This window comes from Triturus cristatus, chromosome 9 (genome assembly GCF_964204655.1).
Source record: "Triturus cristatus chromosome 9, aTriCri1.1, whole genome shotgun sequence".
NCBI lineage: Eukaryota > Metazoa > Chordata > Amphibia > Caudata > Salamandridae > Triturus > Triturus cristatus.
Window position 1 is genome coordinate 821,737,503 of NC_140592.1, and position 18,187 is coordinate 821,755,689.

The 18,187-nt window shown below is 42.8% G+C and overlaps 1 protein-coding gene across 3 annotated transcripts in view; it reads right to left on the bottom strand.

Moving 5' to 3' along the window:
* The window catches only part of AKT1 (AKT serine/threonine kinase 1), a 445,992-nt gene that overhangs the window by 39,379 nt on the left and 388,426 nt on the right, over nucleotides 1-18,187 (bottom strand). For all 3 annotated transcript variants that reach the window (XM_085626243.1, XM_085626242.1, XM_085626244.1), the window contains exon 10: nucleotides 14,338-14,466. In XM_085626243.1, coding sequence (XP_085482369.1) covers nucleotides 14,338-14,466 — 129 coding nt within the window. The remainder of the gene's footprint in view (nucleotides 1-14,337; nucleotides 14,467-18,187) is intronic.

The following is an 18,187-nucleotide window of genomic DNA, read 5'->3' on the forward strand; positions in this document are numbered from 1 at the left end:
CTCTAAAACTCCCTGTAATGATCTCCGGAGACAAGAGGAAGTAACCTATCTTGGAATCAAGATTAGCAGTAACGAAGATTCTATCTGGAAAATAAATATGTTACCTGTGATAAATAAGATCGGCACGGATTTACGATCTCTAGATAGGCTTCATCTTTCACTTATAGGAAGATGTAATATACTTAAAATGGTTATGATCCCTAAGGTTCTATATTTGTTCAGGTCCATCCCCTTAGAAATTGAAGACCTATTTCTAAAGAAGTTGGACAGTATTTTTAGTAATTTTGTTTGGAAATATTTAAAAATTTGACGATCCCTTAAATTTTTAACACTACCGCAAGATCGAGGTGGATGGTCTGTTCCTAACCTTAGATTTTATTATTTTGCAACGTTTTTACAACAGATGACCTTTGTGACCTCAGCAGGTAACGGGTATAGAATGGAAAGACAGCAGGACGCAAATAGGGACCTCCCCTCCATATATGAGCTGGCCACAGGTAAGGCAGCGCAGGGAGTACTTCTCCGACAGGTAGAGGCCAGTTACTACAAAAAGACCAGATTTAAGGTGGTAAAAGCAATTTGGAAAATTTGGAATAAAATGGTAGGGCGTATGCAAGTACGGAAGTACAATAGATACACACCTTTGTGGCGATCTCCTCTTTTTCCCATATCATTTTATGATAATTTGGGTAGGCAATGGGAGGAAAAGGGAATCCTGAAGATGGGGATCTATTCTTAATTGATCAGAGGCTCTCATTCATTGAGCTGCAACAATGGTAAAGCATAACAGCGGAGATGTATCTTAAATATAAACAGATCACCAGTTTTAAATGAAATCAATGAAGAAAGGATCTCCATGAATAGGATTCTTTTAATAGAGGCTATGTCTCAATCTCAGATAAAAATATAAAAGTATCTATAAAATATTGATAGACACTCCCTGATGATCTGGAAATAGTAGAAACCAAGTGGGCTACCAAATTAGGAGACCCTGACGTTGATCTGTGCCAATCACTAGCATTAGGTAAGGGGACATTTCTCGCAGCTAACCTAAAAGCCCAACATTATTATACTATTTACGATCTCTATTTCACTCCTGCAAAACTTTATCGGTGGGGAAAAAGAGAGGATGACAAGTGCCCATGATGTGATCAAGGGCCAGCGGACACAATCCATATGTTTTACGGTTGTGAGAAATTGTGACCTCTTAAAAGGGAATAGAGGAATTCTCATCTGCAGCAACAGGGAGCACAATTAGTATAACCCCTACATTAATGATGTTAGGATATGACGAAAAGGCACAATATGATCATCAGAAGAATACGTTTGTTTTGATCTCATTAGCTGTGGCCCGGTTGCTTATTGCCACACAATGGAAGGATATGGATCCACCCTTGTATCATGCTTGGTTGGGTTGCCTGCTGGCCATATATAATCTTGAAATGTCGTTATATAATTGTAAAGGTCGAGGTGCCAGCAGAAGAGGCAGGAAAATCTGAGCTCCAATGAAGAAATGGATTACAAGGCAGGGAGGGATTGGCTGGCCTAGGTTGAAGAATTTATGGGGTTAGGTAGCATCCTATTATTTTTGCAGCTTCTCAAAATTTCTATTTTCTTTTCTCATTGCCCTTTCCTTAGGCTTTTGGGAGTCTCTTCTTACTGTAGGGCTTAACGGATTGTCGATTTTATCCGTACTGTGTATATATATGAAATGTTGAAAAAATCTGATTCTCTGTAAACCTATATTAGCCAAAATTGTATTTGGGTTTGCTCATGAAGAAATTGTGTACCGTGTATACTCTCTCCAAAAAAAAAATAAAAAAATTGCAGGGTCACAACCACCTTTAGTTTATGAATAACCAAGAACTGAGGAATCCACCAGCCTTCTAAAAGCTCCTTAAGTTATTTGTCACGCAAATGTGGTCCATTTGGGTCTTAATTACTGGTAGGTTTTTAAGGCCCATGGGGACAAAATTAAATTTCAACACAAAGCTCGTGAACCATTTTGAGAAGTGCAAGATACTGCAGACTGGCCTAGATGCAGGTCAAACCTCTATGTCCTCTGCATGCCTACTACTGCACATGGAGAATGTAAACTTTGGACAACAGGTCGAACACTCGTGGGTGAACGGGTTCTGCTATAGGGCTGAAGATCCAGCAGGAGTAAGTGCTTTAAATGTGCAGGAACCATCCGGTACTCAGTACCTGCACTTCTTGGATTTGAAAGGGAGAGCATATGCACTTCTCAGCACTGCTGCAATGCATTTAATGGGAGTGTAGCGGCACTTTTCAGAGGCAAACGGTACTCTAATGAGTGAGTAGCGGTACTCCTATATTTCCATTTACAGCAATGAGCAGGACTATAAGTAAGATGTAAGACAGAGACCAGAACAGAGTACTAAATGAAGCACAAAGTAATGGCTATAGTTTTAGGAATGCACAGTACTGCAACAATTTCTCTGTAAAATGTCAATAAAAGGCGCCTAAAACCCAGCTACAAATTGGTTCACAACGCTATGCCTTTAAACAAAAACAAAAAAAGTACTTCATGATAATAAAATTCAATTTTTTTCCTCTTTTCAAGAGCGGTTTCAATGTTTTCATATACCTACAACTATGCTACATACGAAACATATACATGCAACAGGACAGATCATATACCATCTGACAGCACTCACTGGCAGCCAACACATTCCTTTCGATAAGCGCCCAATTTAATCAAATGACAATATTCTTTTTCTGCGTGAAACTCGCAGCAGACGTTCACCCAACAACATGCACAGATGCTGCTTTAAAATACTGCCACCAGCATAGGACGCTTTCACACTGTATGGTCAATTTGGCTAAGTCAGCAGCCTGTGAATCCGAGCAGAATGATCCAAGCAGCTGTGCAGTGGGTTTTTACAAGTGAAGGCCCAGCAGCTGTAAATACTGCTCACTGACAGACCAAAGCCAAACCTGGCAGATGCCAGGCACTCGAAATACAGCATTCCTTGAACCCAAAAGCAACAGGGCAACAACTGTATAAACACGGCCACATGCGTTAGATTCAAATGACAAATATGGACACCAAGAAAAAAGTAATTTACAAGACCGTTGTGCATAGGCACAATTTAGCTACCAATGTTATGTGGAAAACGATTGGATAAACAAAACCACATGCACTAGATTTTATTTATGAATGTAATTACCAAGAACAAAAGCGAATTACAAACACTTCGTATTTGTGCTTTTAGTCAGGGAACATGACACTTGTCAGATATTTCTCAATATCTGTATCTAGAATATAAGCCGTTTCATTTGTAGATAGAAAACAACCAGAAAACCAAGGAAGGGGCCCATGATGTATAAAGATGCTATTAAAACTATCTCAAATGATGTTCCTAAGAAAAAAGTTACAATAGATGTGTAATATGACATTTATTTAACTCGGGAGAGGCGCTGCACCCACCCATGTCAGAAAGCAGTGGTTGAAGGAAAAATGGCAAACAGAAGCAGTTGATCATGTGCACTTTGCACATATAGTATTGCATTGTGGTAGTAATTGTATATAGGCTTCCTTCTGCCACATCCGCATGAAAGAGACGTTGTGGGCCTTTCCCCCAAAATATTTGACATATTCATAGATGTGCTCATTCAAACCATAAACAAACAAACTACTAGTCACAGCATTATGCAGAATATTCACAACAGAACATTTAAAAGAAAGTATGAGGCACAGGAAACACCTGGGTCATATAAAGCCAGGAACTGCATGGAAAACGCACAGAAAGAAGGTCACCTGAAAATATACTTGAAAAGCAGTCGGGGCTCCAAGTGGGAGTGCTGCGGGCGGGGGTGGGGCGTTGCAGCTCACGCAATGTAATTTATTTATGTACTTAACTCCGGTCAGCCATATGCTGGAGTTTACTACCCCCCCCCCCCCATCTGGCCCTGCCTCTCCCCACCGCCCCACTGCACTCCCACTAGGAGCCGCGACTGTTGAAAAGTACTTGTATGTCTTTGTGTATTTAACATTCCATGCATACAATACAAACACAATATCTGTTCATTTTCTTACTCTAATTCTGAGACAAAACACAGCAAGTTTCTACTCGTGAGCATTCAAAATAGATACAATTGAATGTATTTAAATAGAGACCATCAGGTGGAGGTGCATCTGAATCTCGGAGGATCCTCCTTTAAATTTAGGCTAGGGTGAAATGTTTTTTACCCCACTGTGATCATGCGCAATACACTTGATATACAAAATTATGCTATTAAGCCATGTAATGTAACAATGCACTGTTCGCAGGAAACATTTGCACAAGCCCCCGGGAACAAGATGAATGACCAGAACACGAGCAGCTGCCATTGGTGCCTCTTGTGTTTTTTAGGCAACTTTTAAGTACAAAATGTGTCCTCGAATTCAAAAGGAACGTGAGGATGCATTTCACACTAAAACAAGTTACTTACCTTTGGTAAGGTCCTTTTTCTTGCAGATACTCTATCTGACCGCAGATTCCTCACCTTAGAATTTTCTCCAGACACCATAATGGATTGGAACTTTTTTTTTTTTTTTTTACAGTTGTCCAGCACACCGCTCGGCAGCACCATGCGGCCTCTGTGCTGGCACCGTACCACCCCAAAGGTGACGGAGCAGAGCCACATAAGCACCACCCCTGCATGCTGACGTGCATTTCTTCACTTTTCAGGCCCTTAGACATGGAGCATGAACAGTTGTTGGAACCAGTGTGCTGAAAACTAACTTGGGACCTTTTTAGACGTCAACAAGAGATCACCCCACAGAACAGGGAGAATACCTACCAGAAAGAGTGTTACCGAGGCAAGTAGCTGGTTCTTCTGATGCATACTTAACAGCAGATTCCTCACCTTTAGAATGGATATCAAAGCAGTACTTCTCCAAGGTGGAGGGTCTGTGGTGTGGGCTCAGCCCAAAAAGCCTTCCAGAACCAAGCGGGCGAAGCGTCCTTCACACACAACCTGACTATCATGGAAGTAGGGCTTTGTGAACATATGCAATGACGCACACGTTGAGGCCTGACAGATGTCAAAGACAGGCACTCTGCATGCCAATATAGAGGTGACAGCCTGAGTCCTGGTGGAATGAGCTCTCATACACTCTTGAGGCTGCTTTTTTATCAGTAACTAGCTGATCTTAATGCAGAGGACTATCTACCTCAGATCATTTCTGCACAGCCTTTCCTTTCTTCGCCCAAGGGAACCCCACAATAAGCTGATCATCCATCCGGTGAATCTGGGTACAATAGAATTAAACGCTTAAAGCTGTTTTAAGGTCCAAGCAATGAAACTTCTCCCCTTTCAAAGGGGGAGACTGGGAGAATCATGGATTGCCCAACATGGAAAGGAGCCACGTTTGGCAAGCATGCTGCTGAAGTCCTCTAGTTTGTCAGGAAAGAAAGGTGCTGTAGAGCTCTTCACCACTACCCGGTCTTGCTAGGCCAAAGAAAAAGCAAATAAAACATACAACAATTTGGCTGGTTAACGGTCTGTCTTGTAGGATTCACACGGGGCACAAATCGGTCACCGTGCTCTGCAAAATTTGACTTTGTAAACAGCTGCCTGCCAGCAAAGATGACATCTACCACATCAGGAAGTAGATCGAAGACAAGAGGCTTTGAAAAGCATGTCCATAAGGAAGGCCTGCACGCCTCAAGAGAAACCTGTGGACCACATCCACACATGGCAATGGAGCATAATTCTGGTGCCAACCACTCGCCCTAGGCAATCAGTATTACCCAATCACACAAATCATGTATTTGGCTGTATCTTGGCCGTCTTCAATGGCCTGAGCCAAGGAGGTCTTTAGATCTCCAGAGACTGCTGGCAAAAACTCACTGGCTATATCCCAGAGGGCATGCATATACCATCCCAATAGGCAAACATGCTAGGCTAGCCTCGTGGGCTGTAGGAAGTGAACTAGGTATCACCTTGTAGGTGGAAGCATGGACCACCAAACTCTCTGGAGCAACTTAAAGTGTAAGGAACTGGTCTATGGTGTCTGGCCCCGTGCCTATTGATCGGTGGCGAAGAACAGGGGTTAGAACAAGTGCCCGTTAAGGTGTCAGTAAGGGCTTCAATGAAAGGAAGCAAGGGCTCAGAAGACACTGACTTAGGTTGCAAAACCTCAGTACGGACATTTTTCTTGGCTTCAACAGAAGGCACTTACTTGTACATCCAGGAACCCCGCTGATTGTCAAAAAACTATTGCAAAGGAGGCACTGTCCTCAATTGTGGGCACAAAAAGGCAAATTAAACCCTGGATCAGGGGAAGTATCAAGACCACTGGCCTCCTGAAAGTCCATGGAAAGACTGTCATCATAATGGGGGTAAATCAGGCCCATCCCCACCATCATCATCTTCATGCGATGGCTAACAAAAAGCCAATGGATACTCTGAGGGTGCTGCTGCAGCAGTATAAATGTAGGATCATGGGGGCACACTCATTGCACAACATGGAGTCGTGCTCAAAGCCCAAATACCAAAGGCATCTTGTTCTTGTGCGGGTCGATGACTGACATCTGTTTTCTGCAGTCATAGCATGGTTTGAAGGCTGTAGTTTTAGATGAGGACATTCATCCCTTGCACACTGGATTTTGTTCTGTAAGTCACTGAAAAAGCGACAAAAGAGGTAGCGGAACTCCGGACCCGCATTCGAAGACGCGGAAAGAAAGAAATTGATGTCAGCAGACAGGGGTAGTGCTTATTTTCAGCTCCTCCCCAGTCACTTCCAGGGTAGAACAAAGCCTACGCAGAGTAGTATGGCACCAACTAGCTGAACATGGGAGCACTGTTTTGAAAAGGTTTTGGATCAAGTCTGGCACTTGGGGAATATTTTAAAGGTGGGGAATCTGCGGTTAGAAGTATTCATCGCAGGCTACTAAGTGATGTAACTTTTTTTCCACAGATGTAACCATGTCACAACACACCTTTAGACGGAAAAAAATGTATGACTGCATATAGATATAGTACAGTCTTTTCATAATATAACAAATTGTAGAGCTTGGCTCTTGATCACTGTAAAAAAAACAATCAGGATGCGCTTCTACAAGACCCAGCTGTTAAGGAACAACATTTGGATCCAACAATACAAGCCATCCATCCTTCGGTTCAGCACATGCTACTATTCTACTGGCTCCCGGATCAAATGAAATAGTCCATTAGAACCTGTGTTTCAAGTCCTGCCACCCACAGCCCTACTGCAGCTCCCTTGACATGCTACAATACGAAGGGACCAAACCGTGTACCGTAATGACTAGGACATGTCATTCCTTGGAAATGTGCCCTTGATTGCATGTGTGATCTTTGTTACCAGGACTGCTTATGTCTTGCACCTCACTGTCCTTTATGCGCTCTATATGCAAGGAAAGCTCAATGTTAAGGCTACAACCTCTGTGTACAAATTTGATCTTGACTTTTTGCTCCAAAGCACTTCGAAGGAACGGAGTTATGCGGTGTTTGAATGACTTAATAAACATAAATAAACATAATAATAATGCATAACTTAAGAATATAGTGCATAACGTAATTAACAAACATAAAATTAACAATTTGCAGGCACCATAAGAATAATTGATCATTTTTTTCCCTTTAATACTTGTTCAGTAAACAAGACAACGATGCAGCCAAAAATTGTTGCAAGGTCAATGCAGCTTCTTCAGAGCCAAAGTAGCAATATTTAACTATCCAATCGAGGACGAGGGCACGCATTGCGGCGAAAAAGTCTAGCATATGCTTCTCCAACAAGTATAGTAGCTCATGAGCTACTGGTAGCTCTCCAGCTACCTGTAAGTAGCTCTCCTTTGTGCAGCCCAGCCTAATAAATTTGAAGCTTTTGCAATAACATATGTATATCAAAATTGAAAAATGTGTATTTGAGACAATATGATATTTTTGGAACTCACAAGCTAATGTTTGGAGAAAAATGGTTACATTTCTATAATGTATTTAAAGCTGATATTTGAGTGATAAATCATGTGGTGATGGAGAGAATTATTACTAATATTATTACTGTGATGCCCGAGGCATTTCAGCCATGGCTGGTTTGTATTACCTATGTAAAGGCATTCCCAATTGTCAAAGTATTTTGTACTTTATTGCTGGCAAGCCTCCTGATGCACTGAGGTGATCACTGCTGGTAATGTTGCATAGGGTAGCCATTGTCTGATGTGGTCAATACTACATCACCAATACTAGTAGCTCAGGAGTATTTTCATTGAAAAAAAGTAGCTCTTATTGCAGAAAAGGTTGGAGACCCCTGCTCTAACAGCACTATATTATGCAATTGATTTACAGAGGAAAACAAGTTTATAAAATATTGAGTTCTGGGTGAACATCGAAACAACCAGGATTGAGCAACAACTTGGAGAAGCAACTTTCGCCGGGAAACACATGTTAATGTATCATTGTCTCACTAACAGAAGGAGTATCAAAATAAATCTATAATAATAATTATTTCTGATGCTTCCACTATGTTCATTTTTCCGAAGAATTTGACACTTCGTAGAGATTTGCGTCTAAAAAGTGCACCTGTGTACTGGGAAACAAGGGGGTCCATTTTAAGCATAGCAAGAAGCAGGATCAAGTTCCATCCGGGACTTGATTCATTCGCAACAGGTTTGTTTTTCCTCATTTAGCCTTCTAGTGCTCCTCAACTTTTTCTGTAACCACAGGAGGACAGGTTGTCTCCTTTATAAACATATAAGTTAAAGAAGGTTCTAATGCATCTCAGTGCCTGGTAGATTTCACTCAGTCAATATACCTACTAGCCAAGATTGAAGACTAAGACTCTTGCTTTGTACTGTAGAAAGCTGGTTCTACATGTGACCTAATCTACGGTTACATCCCTTTCTAGGAATTATTATTGTGTGAGTTTAGTGAGGAATGTAATCTCTTTACTGGTTTGTTCATTTTTTGGGTTATTAACTTTGGAGTAGATCGGATGTTTAGTTGTTTCGAAATTTGCTGTGCATGTCTTTTTTTGGTTCTGAGTCAATTTCCTGTTATTTTCCTTTTCTTCTCACTTTTTCTTCTCATTTATGTTCAGGCTTCTCTCGACTGTGCGCCACCTTCCTTTTCAGCCCCATCACATACAAATTTACTGTTGCTCACCTATTCACACTGGCTGCAGGCCGACATTTGTTTGTTATATGGGCTCCCAGTGCCACAGTCTGAAATTTGTGTTTCCATTGATAGTGGAACCTGGTGTGATTGCTCAGATACTTATGTAAATTAAATATTTCATCTGGAAACTTCAACCCAGAAAGCAGACTGCCACGTATCTTACATGTGAAATGACATTTAACAGACTTCCTCAGAGTTAGACCTGTCAGCCTTAGGGTGGTCTTCCCTCAAACCTTTTCTCTGTCTTGCCTTAATTTTTACTGATCTGCTTTTGTTGGACGTAGGACTCTGGGCACTGTACCACTGATAACCAGTGCTAACGTGCATGTGCTCACTCCCCTAAACATGGTAACATTGGTTTATCCACAACTGGCACATTTAATTTACTTAGAAGTCCCTAGTAAAGTGAATTATATGTGCCCAGGGCCTGTAAATTAAATGCTACCAGTGGGCCTGCAGCAATGATTGTGCCACCCACTTTAGTAGCCCTTAAAACATATCTCAGACCTGCCACTGCAGTGCTTGTATGTATAGTTTTAATGCCATGTCGACCTGGCATTTAAAACCCCTTGCCAAGCCTTACACTCCACTTTTCTTACACGTCACCCCTAAGGTAGCCCATAGGGCAGGGTGCTGTGTAGTTTTATATGTCCTGGTAGTGAAAATTTCCCAAAATCGTTTTTCAATACCGTGAGGCCTTCCCCCGTCATAGGTTAACATTAAGAATACCTTATTACATTTAATAAGTGTAATTTCGGATTGAGAAGGAGTAGAACTTTGATGTTTGAAACCTATGGACCTGTAATAATAAAACCTCTTCAATGCTAAAGTTGGATTTATTATTGCAACTTTAAAAATGCCACTTTTAGAAAGTTGGCATTTTTCTTCTCCTAACCTCTGTGTTCCTGTCCCCTGTCTCCAATATACATTTGGTGGGATGACAGCTGGGCCTTGTGCTTTCCCTCTAGGCAGCCACAAACAAAGGAAGCTTATGTATGTCGCTTGAGCCATTCACATCCTGATGGGTCATTCTAGGAAGGATAGGACAGAGGAACAGACACTTACACCTGAATGGACTGTGTCCTGCTCCCATACAAAGTACTGCTTAACCCCCTGTAAATAGTCAGGAGCCAGGGCAGGAAGGGAGGATCTCTGCGCACTTCAAAGTACCTCTTTGAAGTCTCCCCACTTCAAAGGCACCGCTGGTTATAAGAAATGAACCTCTGAACCTACCAACTAGGTACACTTCTGGACCTGTGGATACTTTGCCAGGAAGAAGGCCTGCTGTGCTGCTGAAGGACTGCCACTCTGCTGGACTGCTGCTCTGGAAGAACTGCTTTTTGGCTGTGCTGACCTGCCTGCTGCCCTCTCTGCCTGGGTGAGAGGGAATGGACCTACACCACTTGAACCCAGAGCGACTCCAAGGGCTTACATCTTGTTTGAAGTCCCAGGGACAACAAAGACGTCCGGCAACAGAAAGTGGACTGCCATCTGAGAGTCCTACCCTGCCAAGTGATGCCAATCCAGTCCTGGGCCCTTGGAAGTGGGTTTTCTGTGCTGTATCATCAAAAACCAGGCATCACTGTGGTTGCACTGGTTGGAACTAACACATCTCCTTCGGAGCTGACGCATTGCCTGCTTCAAGGAAATTGCATCAGCGGCTGCACAGCTCGATGACATCGCCTACATCCAGTGCTGCTCGACAACGACACATCTGCGAGTGCGTGGCTTGACGACGACGCATTGTCTACGAATCTAAGATTTGGAATCAACACATCACATCCCTGCTCCTCGCATCTCCCCTTAACGTCAACACTTCCTCTAAGCCTGAATCTAACCCGCGCTCCATCGCTGTTGGCCTAAACGTTTGGATTTACCCCAGTCAAGCGTGACCAGATAGCCCCGGTTGGCGCTTTATGCTTTTAAGCACTATATTTGCAGATATTATTTAAAAAGTCAAAACTCCAGTTCTACTTATTGGATTTTTGTTGTTTTCATCTTGTTTTGTGCAGTGTTTTCACAGATCTAAGTGCTGCGCAAATACTTTACACATTGCCTCTTAAGTTAAGCCTGACTGCTCTGTGCCAAGCTACCAGATGGTGGGCACGGGTAAATTTAGGGTGTATATCTGACTTACCCTTACTGTGGTCTCTCCTTGGACAGAGTGCATACTTCTGCCAAACAGAGATCCAATTTGTAACTCTCAGCAACTGAATAAGAGGCACATGTGTGCAGGGATATAGCAGGCAAGACCAGAGATGTAAGACTTATTAAAAACCACCCAATCCCTTGTCTGGACCAGGCACTCCTGAGGCTGACCGGCACATCACAAGTTATGAAGCAGCAATTGGCACATCCAAATATGAATGCACACAAATAAACAGCAGCTGATTAGAGACTACTGCACTGTCCTTTACTCAGCCTTCCAGTAACATTATTATAAACGGTTCCACAAAAGAACAGCTTCAGAACACCCATGTATGAAACAGGATGCCAACCAAGGCTTTATCCACGCCCGTTTACATGCCAACATGTCCACTTAGGTGTTGTAGTCAGAGCAGCACATGGGCTGGTTCAATTCTGACAGTCCCTCCTGATACTTATTTAGTGTATACAAAGTCAAGGACAGGATTATCTTGCCCAGCATTAAGAGGAGGAACGGAATTTGTGTCCCACTTCTCTAAGGTACAGTATATAGGATGTGATCTTTTGATATAAACGCAAGTGCAGGAGAATCAATATATTTGGTTATGTGCATCAAGTTGTCTTCTTTAAGCACCAGAGAGAGCCAGACTCATGTTCTAGATCGACACATGACTTGAAAAGCAGGACCCCTCTCAAACACCACAGATACATTTCCCACATAAATAGGACATATTTACTAATGGGCATGTCAAAGTACTGAGATGGTGGAAGACATGAGACCGAATACTTTGTGTAACTATGAAGGTGTTACCTTTGTCCCCTTCAGGGAATGCCCAATTACAATCCCAAAACCTGGTCAGTGAGTTAAAGGAAGGATTGTTGGCCTTAGCCAATCTCAAGAGTTAATTGTGGGTAAGGGAGGAATTCACAGCATACCCATTATATACTTCTGAATGCATCATAACCTACATGATTGTCCCTGTGGCCACAATGACAACACATGTAATAGTATGGCACAGGCAATTTATACTGCTAATCAAAAGCTGCATCACTGGCCTTCCCCTGAAACGTATGGATTGGTATATTTACAGATGAGGACCCATAACACAGCCTTACAGTGAATTTGGCACACAGTAAGCCAGAAAATGGAGACATCTTGAAGTTCTCTTCTTCTATAAAGAGATTATTTTGTATCAGAAGATATCAGTACCTGGAAAGAGACATTTTCTCAGGCACTTATCAAACATTCTTCAAATGAAAGCTGCTTATGTGCTCTTGTTCCACTGTGGGTAGGAACCAAGGGAATGGACCTCTCTTATTAATTCATGGATGTAAACGTCTTAGCTTCCCCCTACTCTGCCTAAAACAATGACAGGTGCCTGGCCTCTCATTAGTGTAAAGTGGTATTGTTCAACCAAAATGGCATCTGGCTATGGATTTGCTGAGACCTCTACTATGAAGCCAAATGTATTGTCTATTTTCCTCTATTATCAAATAACTGTGCCTTTTCCATTTTCTTTTGTTACTTGTCAAACACTGAAAATAAGGAAATTAACTACTGGAATATTTGATGTACCTCCTCTAATGGACGACAGGCCTTAATCTGTGAAGAATGAATTTACTAAGCCAACATTTAATTTGGTTGGAAGTGAGAAGTATGTATTTTCAAATGACTATCCTTTTGAACAGAATTTTAAATGATACATAAGTCTTGAGCCAGCCCCTTTTCTGTGAGATTTCCCAGCAGATAAGGCAGTGACTGGGATCTGTTCTTCATCCAAGAAGATTTGATGGCTAATTTCATCACCCATGTGGCCTTGTATTTAGATGTATTACACCTCTATCGCCTTCTCATGCTTGGTCCAGATTAAATACCATTTCTAACCATTTGAAATCATTGTGGCAGGTCCACTATTAGCCTGCCTTAACTTCTCTTGCTTGTCGTATCTAAGGCTTTCAACTGTTAGCAGAAAATACAATTTAAAGGCAGCAGACTTTCTACTGTTGCAGGCTGGAAGCAACTGTAGAATAAGAAGTGGATGAAAAAACACTGATCAAAAGAACGCTCCTGGATGGCTTTGGACTTCCAGGCCAAGTCCCTACAGCGTGAGCCAAGACACAAGCTGTTAGACTGACCAGCCTGGATTAAGGATGTCTTCATGAATGATCAGCAAAAAACGTCAGGTTCTAGAGTCATGGTCAGAAAGATTGAGATTCAAGTCCCATTCCTATATAGCACCTTAGTGCCATGTGAAGTGCTAAAGAACCCAACCGATCAACTTCTTCCAGAGATCTCCTCATGAAGTTATCAACAAATAACTAAAGGAAGCAGATTTAGTTAGGTACTGACAAATGTACTCTCAACTCACTTCTAATGATATGTTGTAAAATTAAAGAAAACACTCATGGGAATTTTCGGATATCCGGCATGACAGTGATTCATATGTGCTGTGAATACTTAGAAATGAAACTTGGTTTGTTTGGTGTAACTGTCGGGTTTTTGATGGTATATAGCAGACTCTCCGCTTAATTACTCGTTTTCGGTTTTAATTTAATTTAAAAACAAGACGAGAAAATTAATTCAGTGCTAATGATAATAAATAAAAATGCCAGGAAAACAAGTTAAACAGAAGTCTCTGACATCAATGCTAAGAAAAAAACGTACACTGTCTACTATGGTGATTTCATCTGGGTCAGGCAGGTGAAAAGGTTAGCAATACTATTTGCACATTCACTCCTTTGATTCTCAGCTAATGGGTGGGTTTTTCTGTAATGGTACCCAGCCCCATGGCAAGTGGGCAGAGACAACCATCATATTTCACATACGCACCCAAGAGGTCTCCGCATGGAAACTGTTGAACCGGTTGACTCATGTAATGTAAGTGTAGGCGTTTCGGCTACCAAATTTAGGGATCTTGTTAGGCTTAAATGTTTGGATGCAGTTTTCAAATCTCAGTGTTGCATCACAACAAATACACAGCTTAGCATTTTGTGCAACAGTAGGAAGAAGCAGAAAAACAATCACACATATGGGAAGACAAATTGTACCTCAGGAGCAAGGTATTCTGGAGTTCCGCAAAATGTTTTCATTGTTGCTCCATCTTTTATTCCTTCCTTACAAAGACCAAAGTCTGTTATCTTTATGTGCCCGTCTTTATCCAGCATTAGATTTTCCAGCTACAAGAAAAAAAAAATCAAAAGAGAAACATCAATAGCAACATCAAATGTGAATAGGCATTGGCAAAGTCAAAAATGTTTAGCAGGTAACATTCCATACACCAATAATTTCTTACTTGTGAATTAACTTTTTTATACTTTGGATTTGTCTTTACCGCGGAACAACCTCACCCCAAGATGGCTCTCCAGAGTCCTGGGAGATTGCCAATTTTGTTGTTTACCTTGCAAGGTTTTGGGGAGGGCATACTGGGGGTCTAAAAGAGAAAAGCCACTGCCCAATGTTATCCACTCACAGTTAACAGTTTTCCCGTGCACCTTCAACTTATAACCTGCTCCTTTACCTGGACTTGCATACCTAGAGAGAGCAGAGTTAAAGCTCTAAGTTGTTCTTGATTGCTGATCTAGAGTTGCAATAATGGACAATGGTTTTTATATCTTATCATTTAGACCAGCTAAATTTTATAAATAGACAAGCTATATCCATTTCTTAATAGAATATTACAACCAAACAGCATATAAATAGCATAGCACCAGAAAGTGAATACTAGTGGTGTTACATTTAGGATGTTATATATGTATTAATTGGAAATTGGTTCATAAGAAATTCAAGGTTTATTCCTGGTTCTATGCCTCAGCACTAATATGGCATAATACAGGTATCATTACTGGCATTTATTAGTCCGACTGCGTTTCCAAGGGGATTCTAAACACAGAACAATTATTCAACGAGGGCTTGCCGAAGCACTTTTTCTCCCTGTGTAGAGAATTTGGTCTCACTCATACCCACAAGGGACAAGATCAACAAATGTTGCATGGATTACGAAGCAGTTTGGGGCCAATCCTAGTTATCCTACAACCCTCTCGAATAGTTCAGTAACTAATAGCACGGGGACAGTTCAAAGGGATAATATCATGACTTGAGTGATCACTCACTGCTCACCTTTTTTCTAAGCCAGAGGCAGCCTCTTTTAAGCAGTTCTGGCAAACTACCCTACAACATGTCTACATAGGTAAGGAGTGGAAATACTTATTATTGACACATGACAAACTCCTCAGAGAATAGTGAATAAAGTGCTCTTATTTAAAGATTTTTCATAACAGGCACTGTTCCCCAGTTCCACTATATAAACCCAGTGATCTCTGCCACTTGAGTTGCCGGACTTGTGGAGAGCCAGGATGAGATCCATTCCATCTTTTGTGGCACTGTTCACTCATACAATCGTACAGATGCATATATGCACCATAAAGTCTCCCAGCAGTCTACTCATGATTAGCTTATTTACATGACATACGACGTAGGTATACCTGACAGCAAGAACAGTTGGACAGCAACCACCCTAGCAGTACCCAAACCCTAGCAGTATCCAAAATGCATCTTACAACACTGGAGGACAACTACAGTACATTTTGAGGGAAATAATGTCTGACTTAGTGAGGGTGGCCTTAGTGAACATATAATTTACAAGGTCAATTATGAACTGGGGATGTCGAAGCAAATATGAAATCCCTTCTTGAGAGATGTTCAGGAACCAAAACTGCGAGGGGGCGTGGCCAAGCCGGCAGAGGCGTATGACATCTATCACACATAGACAGAGAAATCTGAAGACCACGACGGGGGGAGCTCTCGCTTTCCCTCCTCACAGCGGCTCTGATGCCAGTGCAGTGCTCTTTTCTAATCCAGGCACTGGGTGACGTATTTGACTGCTATCATGCTATCGCAGCAACATATTGGGGACATTTTCTGCTTCATACTTAGCTACGACAAGTTGCTGGTTTGATCTCCCGCTGCCACCCTCCCTGGTGTATCCACTGAGTTGATTCCTCTTTGCAATGGGACCCGTTACCTGGGTTGCACTAGTTACCCTGGTGGTCCATACGCCACCCGGGTTCGAATGTTCGCTGATCACTATCTTCTCATACACAAGGTTTACACAGCATATTTACAGGAGACGCACCTTCCACCCTCAGACGCTGCCAGATTTGGCGCCAGCTGGGGCGCAAACGTAGTTTCTTTGCAAATTATAGCAACTACGCCAGGGGCACTGCAATCTTAATTCACAAAAGAATCCCCTTTTGCCTTAGCGAGGTGACCCGAGATCCGGCGGGTAGGTATCTAGTGGCCACGGGTGCCCTCCATGGCCATAGAGTCACCTTAGTTAACGTTTGCGCTCCGAATGTAGATGCCCCTGAATTTTTTCACGACCTGAGCACCCGAATGGCAAAACACGTGCCTACACACTTGCTACTGGGCGGTGATCTCAACTTACTTATCGACCCCACGCTGGACAGCACTTCTCATGCCCCTGACATGAAACCGAGGGCGAGGCGGGCCCTGAGGGACCTCTGCGATCAATTTACACTTGTCAACATTTGGCGTCAATATAATCCAACCACCACTAAATACACCCACCATTCCGGGCAACACAGTACCTGGACCAGGATTGGCTATTGGATGCTCTCTCCCATGGTTACAGACTGGTTTGACTCCCACATCACGCTCCCTAGCACATATTCTGATCACTCCCCGATAGCGTTACATTTAAAAATACCACGCCCTGAAGGGTATGAAAGGCAATGGCGTTTCCCGGGCAGGGCCCTGCAAGATGACTTGTTCAAGGCAGAAGTGCGCAAAGCTATAGAGGACTATTTCGAGCTGAACACTGGCTCAGTAGATATCATGGCAGTACTGTGGGAGGCCTTTAAAGCTGTCACTATAGGAGAGTGCATCTCTAAGCATGCAGGAGTTCTTGGGGATCTCCGAAATACGCTGACCCGTATTGAACGAGACATTGCGACATTAGACTCCAAGGCATCGGGTTCCCCGAATCCAGATTACCAGGCGAAGAGACTTGCCCTTTTGTCCGAATACAGGGACACTGCAGACCGGGAGATACTATACCTGGGGAAATACCACATGGCCCGGCGGTATGGAGAGGGAAAGCAGCCGGGAACGGTGCTAGCACAAATGCTGAGGCCACCGTACAGCAAAACATACATCACTGAACTTCATTCTGCGAACGGCGAGACTCTTACCACTACATCCGCTATTAGGGACGAGTTCCTAGATTATTACACAACACTGTACACCTCCAGGGCCGAACCCGATAGCAAGGCTCAGACAGACTACCTAGAGGAAATTGCGTTGGTTTATTTGGAGAAACACAGGCAAGAATTCATGGCGGTACCGATCTCAGTTGCGGACGTTACCCTGGCCATTGACACCCTATGGGGCTCTACCGCCCCAGGCCTTGATGGCGTCACAGGGGACTTCTACAAGGAATTCAAAGAGATTCTGGCCCGCAACTGATTGAGGTATATGCGAAACCATTGGAGTCACAAATTCTCCCTCCCACACTACGTGAAGCAGTAATATTACTTCTCCCGAAACCCAGCAAAGATCACAGACAGTGCGGCTCGTATAGGCCTTTGTCCTTATTAAATCTGGACTACAAAATCTTGGCGAAAGTACTCGCAAATGGGCTGTCACAGCTGATGGAATACATTATCTCCCCGGTGCAATCGGGATTTGTCCCACGCCGCTCGACATCTCTGAATCTCCGTACATTATTTGCGGTGATACACAGAATACAACCTGACATCCCCGCGGCGGCGGTATAACTCGACGCAGAGAAAGCATTCGACTTCTTGGAGTGGCCCTTCCTCATCGAGGTAATGCAGCGCATGAGACTGCCCTACGGCTTCATTGCCACGGTGGCCCTAC